The sequence below is a fragment of the Scylla paramamosain genome, chromosome 1 (genome assembly GCF_035594125.1).
Source record: "Scylla paramamosain isolate STU-SP2022 chromosome 1, ASM3559412v1, whole genome shotgun sequence".
NCBI lineage: Eukaryota > Metazoa > Arthropoda > Malacostraca > Decapoda > Portunidae > Scylla > Scylla paramamosain.
In genome coordinates, this window is record NC_087151.1 from 5450001 (window position 1) to 5462500 (window position 12500).

Consider the following 12500-nt stretch of genomic DNA (forward strand, 5'->3'; position numbering starts at 1 on the left):
GGGAGAAGTAAGAGGAGCAGGAAAGGAGGCTTTTTTTTTGGGGGGGGGGGAGTGAGAGGGAAAGTGAGTGGAGTTGTAAAGTGGACGTGAAGTGAAGGCTTGTGATTATGTTAGAGAGAGAGAGAGAGAGAGAGAGAGAGAGAGAGAGAGAGAGAGATGGGGGGAGGGTTGTTGTTCTAGCTTTCCCTTCCCCTTCCATTTATTTGCCTCATAGATAATTTGTCAACATTATCTCAGTCCTCATCATTAATGCATGTTCTTTCTATTCTCTTTCCTTTTTTTTCTATCATTGTAATATCTCCTTCTCTTGCATTATGTAAACTTTACCTATTTATTTATTTATTTATTTATTTATTTATCTATTTATTTATTCAAGTACTTCGTTTAATATTTACGTGTTCATTATCTTACTCCCCGTCTTTATTACACTCTCCTTCTTTTCACTTCTTACGTTCTTTGCTCTCGCTTATTTTCGTGTCTTCATTCTCCTCTTCATTTTTGACGCTGACGCTTTCTTTCTTCTTTTTTTTTTTTTTTCCTTCTTTTCATATTTCTCCATTACTGTTTGTTTCCATAGTCTTTGATTTTCTGAAACATTTAATCTTCTCCATTTTCATTACCTCCATCTTCCTCATTATATTCTTGTCTTCATCGCTGCCATCTCTCTTCCATACGTCATTCTCTCACGCGTTCCTCTTTCTTCCTTTTCTCTCTCTCTCTCTCTCTCTCTCTCTCTCTCTCTCTCTCTCTCTCTCTCTCTCTCTCTCTCTCTCTCTCTTCATAAAAAAAAAGGCTACCGAACTCAATTTTCTGAAATAAGATCACTAAATTCTGGAAATAAACAACAACAAAAAAAAAAAAAGAAAGAAAGAAAGAAAGAAAAAAAGTCATATACAAAAATTATATCCATGAGAAAAAAAAAACCCGTTTATATCAAGATTAAATTGCAAAAGAATAAGGAAGATAATACCTAACATACACGACTAGAATCTCACACAAGGAACGTAAGAATGTCATGCAGAAGGGAATGCATGACTGTTATGCTCCTCATCACTCAGGCGGCACACAGACAGACACAGACACACAGACAGACAGACACACCACGGGAAAGCGATGAAGTGTTGGGGAAGATATAGGTAACGAGAGAGAGAGAGAGAGAGAGAGAGAGAGAGAGAGAGAGAGAGAGATGGGTAAGCAGCAACAACGGAAAGAAAACATGAAAAGTGAATGGACGGAGTGGAAGCAAGCAGAGAGAGAGAGAGAGAGAGAGAGAGAGAGAGAGAGAGAGAGAGAGAGAGGGAAGGTGGAGGATGTTAGTGCTTGGAAGAGGTCATTCACCACACACACATCTGGGGTAAGCTGGGGAAGGAGGAGAATGGCATCTGTGAAGAGGGAGATGAGGATGGGGCAGGAGGAGGAGGTGGAGGATATGAAGGAGGAAGAGGAGGAGAAGGTGGAGGAGGAAGAGGAGGAGGAGGAGAATGGAAAGGAAGAGTGTAGACCTCGGTGAAAGGAAAGCAATGAGGAATTATTTAGCTACAAGCAAAACAACTGAAATGGAAGATAGAAAAGGTCAGGTGTGCGAGAGAGAGAGAGAGAGAGAGAGAGAGAGAGAGAGAGAGAGAGAGAGAGAGAGAGAATGCAGTAATATTGAAATATATAATTCATTACTCAAGCACGCGATCATACACACACACACACACACACACACACACACACACACACACACACACACACACACACACACACACACACACACACACACACACACACACACACACACACACACACACACACACACACACACACACACACACACACACACACACACACACACACACACACACACACACATCATCCCAAACAATCTATAATTACCATCACCTTCAAATGACAATATTTAAACTTTGATTCAAACGAGAGAAGAAAAAGAAAAGAAGCACACGAGAAAACATCCTTGTGCCTTTCTTTTCCTTCCCTCCCTTCCCTCTCTCTCTTTCCTCCTCTCTACCTCTCAGGTCACGAAGTAATATGACGTTTGATCGGGAGAAAGTGAATGTCTTCTTTGAACGCAGGTGACCACTGGAAGGAGGGAGGAAGGAGGGATGTGCAGGAGCAGGTGTGGGGGAGAGGGAGGGACGGAGGGAGGGAGAGCGAGGGGGAAAGGTGGGGAACATGGAAGTATCGTCAGAGTAATGAGCTGCCGTGAATTTAATAACGAGCCTGGGAAAGTGACGGGTGTGGGAAGGGAAGAGACAGGCTGAGAGAGACAGATAGACAAACAGACAGGCAGACGAAGACAGATAAACAGACAGAAAGAGAAGAAACAGAACATATAGATTTTGAAGCCCCACACACACACACACACACACACACACACACACACACACACACACACACACACACACACACACACACACACACACACACACACACACACACACACACACACACACACAGTCCAGCAATAGCATTAAATAACACATAAAGTTCCACACACTAACACTTCCACTGAAGAAAAAAAAACAAGCATTAAATAAAACGTGTATTTGTATGCTGTATTACACTGACCCACCGACACCCATCCCTCCCTCACACACTCCTCCACTCTCTCACACACCACGCCCCTCCGTCGCTCGGCCGCTCCTTTCCCTTCCCTTCCCTTCCTCCACGATGCGCTTGTACTGTAGCAATCAGAGCAGTGGTGCCGCCGCCCTCCTGCCGCGTGTGTCCGGACAGCATTACTCTCATTACATTATTACGTGGCGGGCCGTCAGGTGCGGGCTGCGGAGAGAGAATGACTCAGTGATTGGCTTAATTCTCTGGAGATTGAAGAAGAGAGCGTCGCCTCTTGTTGACAAATTGATTCTTTCTCTGTTGGGGCGCAAGATACACACACATTCTCTCTCTCTCTCTCTCTCTCTCTCTCTCTCTCTCTCTCTCTCTCTCTCTCTCTCTCTCTCTCTCTCTCTCTCTCTCTCTCACAAGCACACAAGCGCCACACCCTCACAACATAACAAATAAATCAGCTTTTCCCGCCGGAGAAAGTGGAGCCAACCTGTTCCTCTGAAGTTGATCTCCAAAAATGTAAGTTCAGGTTGCAGGGGCGTGTGTTTATGACCTCTGTGTCCGCGATTATAGATCTTCATACGCTTATTGTTCATAATTGTCTTTTCTTTTCGTTTTTTTTTTCTAGTATTCCTTTCGTATTTTTTCGTCAGTAAATTAGTGATGGATACTATGTGTGTGTGTGTGTGTGTGTGTGTGTGTGTGTGTGTGTGTGTGTGTGTGTGTGTGTGTGTGCGTGTGCGCGTGCGTGCGCGCGCGCGCGCGCGTGCGTTTCTAAGACAGGGAAGGTAAAGATTAATTCTGTGCACGCAGTCATGCACGCAGTAATAGTGTTGTTTTTTTTTTTTTTTTTTTTTGTAGCTTCTTATATCACTGTGTATTGTCCATGTTGTTGCTGTGTTGTTCTTCCTCTTATTGTTGCTGGTGCTGCTGCTGCTGTTGCTAATGATGATTTCTAATCTCCATTTTGCAAAAGTATTAAAAAAAAGTTTTATCCCTCTTCCGATGCAACAGAATATTATCTGTACTAGGTGAAAATAATGACATAGCAATTCTTTGTTCCCAATGTAAAAGTAAACCAGTTTTTATGACGCCTTCCTAGGCTGACCTGACCTCGTTCCTCTTCTTGCTGGCCCGCAGGTTTCTGGCACTGGCGGTGTTGGTGGCGGCGGCGGGAGTAAAAGCCGAAGCTGAAGCTGAACCTGAAGCTGATGCCTTCCACGGCGGTTTCCCCACCGGCCCGGGACGCGGCAGGTGAGTGGCGGGCATGGGACGCAGGACAGACAGAGGTGCAGGCGCCGGAGATGAAAAGGAACGCAAAGGAACATCTTTTAGTCTATGTGATGCTGTTTGCGATAAGCTTAACTGATTAAGAGACTTTGTAGTGCCGTATTTTCAAACTTTTTAGCGTCTTTTCTCTGTAACTTTTAACATCTGCGGTGGAAGTTAATAGGGATTTTCAAGGGCGTTGTCATGATGCTAGTGGTGGTTTAAGAAGGATTCTGCACCGTCACCGAGAAAGAAAACCATCGTGAGAGCCAAATTAATCATCATTGTGGCGTTTAAAATTAGTTTCTTTGCTTTTTTTTTTTATCAAACCTCAAATTGTTGGAGAATACAGGTCGTGGGAGAGTGAGGAACCTTCCTCCCCACCAGCAGAGGATGTGGTGGTGTATCAAGAGTCTATCCTCATCACATTAATTAGATAAAGGATTACTTGGCTTATTTAGGCATAGACTGGATTAGCTTAAGTTATATTAAGTTATGTTATGTTAGACTTTCCTTTAGGTTAAGTGAAGTTATTTAGTTATAGGCAATATATGGATGGTAGTATAGATTTACTTTCCTTGTGTTCATAACAAGGTTCATTTTTTTTTTAACTTAACTCGCTTCTTATTGCGAGAGGCAACACAGACGGTCAGTAGTGTCCTCATGAGTGTTTCTCCCATTGATAATGCAGAAGACTTGTTAAACTGTCAATGCAATCATACAGACACCCTTGAAAGCCTCATTAACTTCCTGTACAGCCTGTTGAAAGTAGTAGAGATGAAGCGCCGATAAGTTTAAGAATCTGGACTTAAGCCACAAAAACTAGAAAATCCAGATTCTACGTCCATTTCGAGATGAAGTAACCTAACGGACTAATATTACTAAACAGACCACTATCTACACTTACAAATGACTGGGCGAAAATGGAACAAAAAAAAAAAAAAGTGTTGCCTTCAAATCAAGACGAGAAAGGAAGATATTGAGGACATGAGCGAGACGGGAGGCGAACACCTCAGAAAAATAAAAATAAAAGTTGAGAACAGAGAGAAAATATCAGAATGGAGGTGAAATGGCTGCCGATGAGCAAGAAAGCAGGCGAGAGGTGAGAGCGGGGAAGGATGGCGAGACGGATGCACTCAAGTGAAGGGTGGGTGAGTGACTGCGGGTGACACCAGCTCGAGTAGTCGGTTATTGTCGAAACAGGAAACGAGTAACAGACACCAGGCAACAGGTAATGTGAAATGATGAGTGTGGGACGTGGAGATTGGCGGCCAAGTTGTGCATGAAAGGAAAGCAATGGATTACGAGAGAGAGAGCGTGTGAGGAATAGTGTCATGATGAGGGAAATAAGGTGACATGACACCGCAAAACAGACGTAATGGCAGGAAGCAGACTGGTTTGAGGCTTTTGTAGCACGAGGTAGTCGATACTAAAAATAGGCAACACAAGCAGGAAAGTTTGACTGCTTGGAAATAGAAAGATCATTTGTATCCTCACCTTTCCTCCTCACCAATGGGCCACTGTGACCTTATTGTGCTACGTTAGACAGACAACCATACTGGGCAGACTCAGTGAGAAGTATCAAGCCAAAGGACCATATTCTGAAACATTTCTTCCTGCACCTCGACTACTTTCCATAGGCTGTAGTTGAAGAGACACAGGTTTTGAAGTGTTTTTTACGGTTCTAGTGACAGATTAACAAGATTAGTAACAGGAGAAACACTCTTGAGAACCCGGCTTATCATGGTGAGAGAGCAAAGCGTTCATGAATATTGGCCTAGATGTGTCAGAGTAGCGTGGTGTGTGGCTTAGCTCCCTGCCGCAACACCCACGCACCACAACCATCCTTGGCTCCTTTTCAGTCACTAACCCTCAGTCCTGTATCTCCCACTGGTTCTCCGTTCCCTTTCTTCGTATATCCCTTTCTTCTTACCCTGTTATTCCCCATCCCGACTCCCAGGTTTCCCGGAGGAGGTCGCAGCTTACACTCAGGCCAAGGCGACAACAGTAACTGCGCGCTCCTGCTGCCCGGCCCTGGCAAAACTTACAAGAGAGATTTCGCCCTCGGAGTGTTCAACGGCATCGGGTGAGTCCACACACACACACACACACACACACACACACACACACACACACACACACACACACACACACACACACACACACACACACACACACACACACACACACACACACACACACACACACACACACGCTTTCCACCAAGGTGAGTACGGAAGATTGACTGACAGACATTAATACACCTGTGACAACGCCTCAGGCAACACCCCAAGCACTTTCCATGCACGGCCAAGGAGAGAGAGAGAGAGAGAGAGAGAGAGAGAGAGAGAGAGAGAGAGAGAGAGAGAGAGAGAGAGGGGAGTGGTAGGGTGAGCTGCCTGCCTCTCCTCTGTCTCCCTTTTCCCTCCTGTAGAAGCAATCAGTGGTCAGTTCTCTCTCTCTCTCTCTCTCTCTCTCTCTCTCTCTCTCTCTCTCTCTCTCTCTCTCTCTCTCTCTCTCTCTCTCTCTCTCTCTCTCGTCAGGTCGGGGCCACTCTTCTCTCACGTTCTTTCATTCGTATCTTCCAGAATTTATTGTATTGTATATTTCAACTTTCATTTGCCCAGTAATTTTATAAACAAAAGTATATCTATCTTTCATGTTCTCTCCTCCGTCTTTTTATTATCATATTATTATTATTATTATTATTATTATTATTATTATTATTATTATTATTATTATTATTATTATTATTATTCATTTTTTTACCTTTATTTTTTTCTGGCTGCCGTCTTCTCTTCCCGCTCATCGATACCTTCCCGCCTGCAGGTTGCCGGCTGAGCGTGAAGGCTATACCTGCATCACCTTCCAGTCGGTGAACACAGCCTTCAGGGCAGCGAGGGACCGCCTGGGTCTGCCTCGCCCCATGCGTGACCCAGACCACAGGGACTTGGGCAACCTGGGCGCCGTGCTGATAGAGACCTCGAGGAATCTGGCCAAGGAGTGAGTACCTTCCTTGCTGGTCTTACCCTTCTTCTTCTTCTTCTTCTTCTTCGTCTTCTTCTTCGTCTTCTTCTTCTTCTTCTTCTTCTTCTTCTTCTTCTTCTTCTTCTTCTTCTTCTTCTTCTTCTTCTTCTTCTTCTTCTTATTTCCCCTTTTCTTATTTCCCTCGCGTGTCAAGGAGTCTGGTCAGGGTCACTCTAAAGTTTTAAAAATCCATCATTCTCGCTTAGTCTGCCTCCCAGAAAGCAAACCAATCTTACCTGAATTTTGCAAGCAGGATTTTAGCTCCATTCTTGTACTCAGTCAACATATTACCATTACTTCACCTAACAAATCAACGTCTCATTAAATAAAGCACATTACCTCTTAACCTGACCAACTCTGACTATTCTAATGACCTTTCCTGACCCAGCCTTTGACCCTTTCTGACCCGCGGCGCCCTCTCCACAGGTACAACTTGCCCAAGGATGTGCTGTTGAACGGCCTGCCACTCATCGACTCCTTCCGTACCATCATCGGGAAAGTGTGCCCAGATTTCATGAAGCCGACCGCGTGTGAGGTGACCAGGTGAGTGTTCGGGAGGAGGAGGAGGAGGAGGAGGAGGAGGAGGAGGAGGAGGAGGAGGAGGAGGACGAGTTTATTTACTAAGGGGAAGAAAGATAGGAAGAAAAGAATGAAAGAAAAGAGAAACTGGATGAATGAATGAACGGCTGGAATGGAGAACAGGTTGGTGTGTGTGTGTGTGTGTGTGTGTGTGTGTGTGTGTGTGTGTGTGTGTGTGTGTGTGTGTGTGTGTGTGTGTGTGTGTGCTGCGCGCGCGAGCTTCATTAAGAAATGAGAATTGTATATACTGAACTTGTGGTAAGAGAGATGTGACGACATTCTAAAATCTCTCTCTCTCTTTCTCTCTCTCTCTCTCTCTCTCTCTCTCTCTCTCTCTCTCTCTCTCTCTCTCAGGTATCGTAAGTACAATGGTCGGTGCAACAATCTGGAGAACCCTCTGTGGGGCGCCATGAACACTGCCTTCAAGCGACGCCTTCCTCCTGCATATGCCGACGGTAAGCACGCCCCTCCAGCAGATCACCCCCCACTCGCGCTCAGGCCCTCTACACGCCCTGCCTCCTGTTGGCCGCGTACACCCTCCACACAAATGCTTACCCAAGTTTTCTATGCTCTGGTGTATTTTTCATACTGACATTTTACTTTCATTACAAAGGTGAACAGCAAGCATTGTATTCATTCAGTCATAGTTGTTGTGCCACCTCAGACCTTTGCCGCCATCACACCCACACTTTTTTTGTTGTTGTTTTAAGGTGGTTGGTAAAAAAAATAATAATAATAATAATAATAATAATGAAAAATAAGGTGCCAGACCCGAAAAGAAATAATTTGAAAACTAGTCCACAACTCTGACTACACCAGCTTTCAGAACACCGTGTATCATCATCACCACACCACCACTGTTACCATCCCGCAGAGCACGCCGCACCTCACCTCATCCATCATCATCACCATCATCCCCACCGCCGCCCTTTCTCCGTACATTCGCCCGTCACCACACCACGTCACCCGGTACTTTTCATCTTACTGCCGTGTCTCACCCTCCCCTTCCCTCCCCGCCAGGTATCGACGCCCCACGTGTAGGAGTCGATGGGTACCCGCTGCCTTCCCCCCGCGTAGTGTCCGCGCACGTGCACCGCGACGACGGCCCGCATGATCACGCGGTGACCATCATGGCTGTGGCGTGGGGCCAGGCCATCGACCACGACATGACCCTCACTGCCGAGACCAAAGGTAAGGCCCTGACCTGAAGTGACTCACCTTTCATGCTTGGGATTCTCATTAAGATAAGCCTTTTTTTTATCTGTTATTCATGTCAACTCGTTTCAATATATATATATATATATATATATATATATATATATATATATATATATATATATATATATATATATATATATATATATATATATATGTACATTTTTTTTTAAGTATTCTCTTAAATATAAGCTGAATTGACTCATTCCTCTTCTTTTTCCTCCTCCTCCTCCTCCTCCTCCTCCTCAGACCCCATCACTAAGGAGGACCCCAAGTGCTGCGAGGGCCCAGGACACCCCGAGTGCTTCCCTATCCACATTCCCGACGAGGACCCCTTCTATTCCCTCTTCGGCCAAAAATGTATCTCCGTGGTGCGCTCCGTGCCGGGCGTCAAGTACGGCTGCAAGCTGGGTGAGTGCTGGGGTGGCGGCGAGGCTGACGGGGACTCGCTATAGGATGTTGTAGGGAGCTCTGGTGGCCTTAGTAAGGATCAGGAATGAGAGATTAGTTGCAAGGAGGTTATGTTGTAAATTGCTATGTTCGAGTGTGTGTGTGTGTGTGTGTGTGTGTGTGTGTGTGTGTGTGTGTGTGTGTGTGTGTGTGTGTGTGTGTGTGTGTGTGTGTGTGTGTGTGTGTGTGTGTGTGTGTGTGTGGTGAAAGCCAAAGAAACCAGGGACCAAAGAAACCGGGACCAAAAAAATTGATGTAGGCTGTGCAGGAGTGATTTAAAAAAAATACACGAGTTTTGTTCCATTTAACCAATTGAGGGTGAAATATTAAGACAGTAAAATAATTTCCTGAATCATGTGCCTTGCTAACGTCTCTATTTCCCTCCTCCTCCTTCCTCCCGTTCAGGTCCTCGCTCCCAGATCAACCAGATTTCCTCAATGCTGGACGCCAACTGGGTGTACGGAAGCACAAATGATCACGCCAACCAGATCCGTCTGCACCGCGGTGGCCTCATGAAGGTGAGAGAGAGAGAGAGAGAGAGAGAGAGAGAGAGAGAGAGAGAGAGAGAGAGAGAGAGAGAGAGAGAGAGAGAGAGAGAGAGAGAATATACTTTAACGATATTGCTCAAAGTCACCAATTAAACGAAATGACACCCACGCAGATAAGAAAATTGATAGCTAATAAAGTGGTGTTGATTACGTAAAATATCAGCTGATCGAAGAAGAAAAGTAATTGTCTTAATGAGTACACAAGAAAGAAAAAGAAACATGAAAATAAGTCACTACATAGAACACCAAACTCCTGTAGTAACGCATTCCCAACTCTTCTACTACATCACCCTAACTAATCCCTCCCTCCCTCCCTCCCTCCCTCCCTCCCTCCCTCTCTTCCTTCCTTCAGTCTCTGCCGGTGTTCAGGGAGTTTGGCATGAAGGACCTGCTGCCGCTCAAGCTCAATGAACCTGACGAGGGCTGCATCAGACCCAACAGGGACGTGTACTGCTTCGACGCGGGTGACGGCAGGGTCAACGAGCAACTGGTAAGGACTAGAGGCGCCCCTGTGACTCCTTGTGTTTGCCACGCTCACTTACGAGTACATCTTGAACTCACAACTTAATTCTTGTAGCAGTTCATGATTCTCAGTGTCTAGTTGTTGCCTTCTCTTCTTGTCTCATCTTACTGCTTAATATGTGGCGCTTGTTTCATTGTTTATCTTTATAATTAAACTTACAACTTATGTCACAACCCTATGAAGTTTTATTTTTTTTACTGCTTAGTTGTCGTTTCCCTTTCTTGTCTTCCTTTAGTGATTTCTGTCTCGTCCTCCTGTCTCATATATGCTGTCCGTCTCGATTTCATATTGAACATAAAATACTCTTGCCACACTTCACGATTTTTTAGTGTTTTATTATCAAATCCTCCTACTTGTTTCCACTCAACGCTCCTCACCCTACTCTGTCTTCCTAACTCTTCTCTTTCCCTCGCCACCTGCCTCACGTTGTAACCCCGCACGTCCTCAGGTTCTAGCGGTGCTGCACACACTCTTCATGAGGGAGCACAACCGGATCGCCATGGGGCTGTACCGCTACAACCCCCACTGGGACGACGAGAAGCTGTACCATGTGAGTCACCATCCACGCCCTCCACGCCCTCCCCTTAGGCTCCAGCGGACCACTGCACACACCTAGGGACTGCCAGGGACACCTAGCCACCTCCATCAACCATTACAGTCTAAAGGACCCTCAGTAGACATCTCAGGGACATCTAGGGACATAGCTACCGACTTCTAATGGCCATCAGGGACTTCTTATGACTTCCAGGAAATTCCAGAGTCATCTAGGTATCAACTGTGACCGCCATGGGCCCCCAGAGTGCCGCCAGAGTGCCGCTGTGGACCTCCAGGACTGTGCAGGCTTCCAGGGACACCGAGGGATTTCAGGGAGAGCAGTTTTTTTTTTTTTGTCTTTAGTTGACGTTTTAGTTGCAAGACATTCCTTTTAGATTTGTTTGTGTGTATAGTGATGCCTGTTAACCTACCCTGACTTTGTGTTAGTCTCCCTTGCTTGCGTGTTTCTCCCACTTCTAGTTACTCTGACTGCCTCCAGTAGTGCTGACTTGACTGTATGTGTGTGTGTGTGTGTGTGTGTGTGTGTGTGTGTGTGTGTGTGTGTGTGTGTGTGTGTGTGTGAGGCTGAGAACCAATCACATTTTTTCTGTGTTCATACTCGTGCTGACTATATAGCGTATGTGCATGGTGGTTTTCCGTCTCTCTCTCTCTCTCTCTCTCTCTCTCTCTCTCTCTCTCTCTCTCTCTCTCTCTCTCTCTCTCTCTCTCTCTCTCTCTCTCTCTCTCTCTCTCTCTCTCTCTCTGACAATTAAATCGTCTCCCGTTCTTCCTTTATTCTATTGCATAACTCTTCCTTCCATCTCTATATCCCTTTCCTCATCTTTAATGCTCCTACTGTTCCCTGTTCCACCCCATAACCCCCTTCCATCATCTATACATCCGTACCCTTATCCTACCTGTGATTCTCTTGTTAACACATCTCCCCCTTCCAAATTCCATATCCTAACCTCCCCTTTTTTCATCTCTACCTCATTGTACTTATCTTCCTAGCCTTATCTCCTCTCCTTCCTCCCCACCCCACTGTTTCATCCTATTTTCATCCTTTTTACATCGCTGTCTTCATCTTAACTTACTCGTGACTCTCTTGCCCCTCACTAACGCCTCGTCTCCCCTTCACCTCCCTCGCTATGCAGGAGGCGCGGCACATCCTGGCGGCTATCACGCAACACATCACCTACAATGAGTTCCTACCCATGGTGCTTGGCAAGGAGGTGATGCAGAAGTACAATATCATCCTGGAGAAGCACGTGAGTTGAGGAGAAAGTGTTGTGTTGTGTGTAATGGATGCGGACGTTGGTAGATGAATTTTATTGGTGTTTTGTTGTTAAAGGGTTGTTGTGTTGTTGTGCTCGTTAGTGTTCTGATGAGTGTTTGTTTGTTTTTGTTTTGTTTTGTTTTGTTTTGTTGTGTTTTTTTTTGTGTGTGGATTCTTTGCTTTATTTATTTGTTTATTGTTTATAGATATTAGCTTTGTTTCGGTTTCTCTCTCTCTCTCTCTCTCTCTCTCTCTCTCTCTCTCTCTCTCTCTCTCTCTCTCTCTCTCTCTCTCTCTCTCTCTCTCTCTCTCTCTCTCTCTCTCTCATTTTTTGCACTTTCCCCTCTCTTTTTTCGTATGGGTGTGTCTTTATTGTCGTTTTTTTTTTCAGTGAACAACATTTGTCAAATATCACTTTCTCTTGACCTTATTTTTTTTTATACATATGTTCCTTTCTCACTGATCTCTTATTTATCACTTTTTTTTTCTTTTTGTATTTACTCGTATATAT

The 12500-nt window shown here is 45.1% G+C and overlaps 1 protein-coding gene across 1 annotated transcript in view; it reads left to right on the top strand.

The window, feature by feature from the left end:
* The window catches only part of LOC135092994 (peroxidase-like), a 71266-nt gene that overhangs the window by 49859 nt on the left and 8907 nt on the right, over window positions 1–12500 (top strand). The window contains exons 2-12 of the mRNA XM_063991866.1: window positions 3709–3822; window positions 5798–5923; window positions 6667–6840; window positions 7291–7407; window positions 7798–7898; window positions 8464–8634; window positions 8908–9069; window positions 9514–9626; window positions 10009–10146; window positions 10628–10729; window positions 11868–11981. Of these exons, the coding sequence (XP_063847936.1) occupies window positions 3709–3822; window positions 5798–5923; window positions 6667–6840; window positions 7291–7407; window positions 7798–7898; window positions 8464–8634; window positions 8908–9069; window positions 9514–9626; window positions 10009–10146; window positions 10628–10729; window positions 11868–11981 (1432 nt within the window). The remainder of the gene's footprint in view (window positions 1–3708; window positions 3823–5797; window positions 5924–6666; window positions 6841–7290; window positions 7408–7797; window positions 7899–8463; window positions 8635–8907; window positions 9070–9513; window positions 9627–10008; window positions 10147–10627; window positions 10730–11867; window positions 11982–12500) is intronic.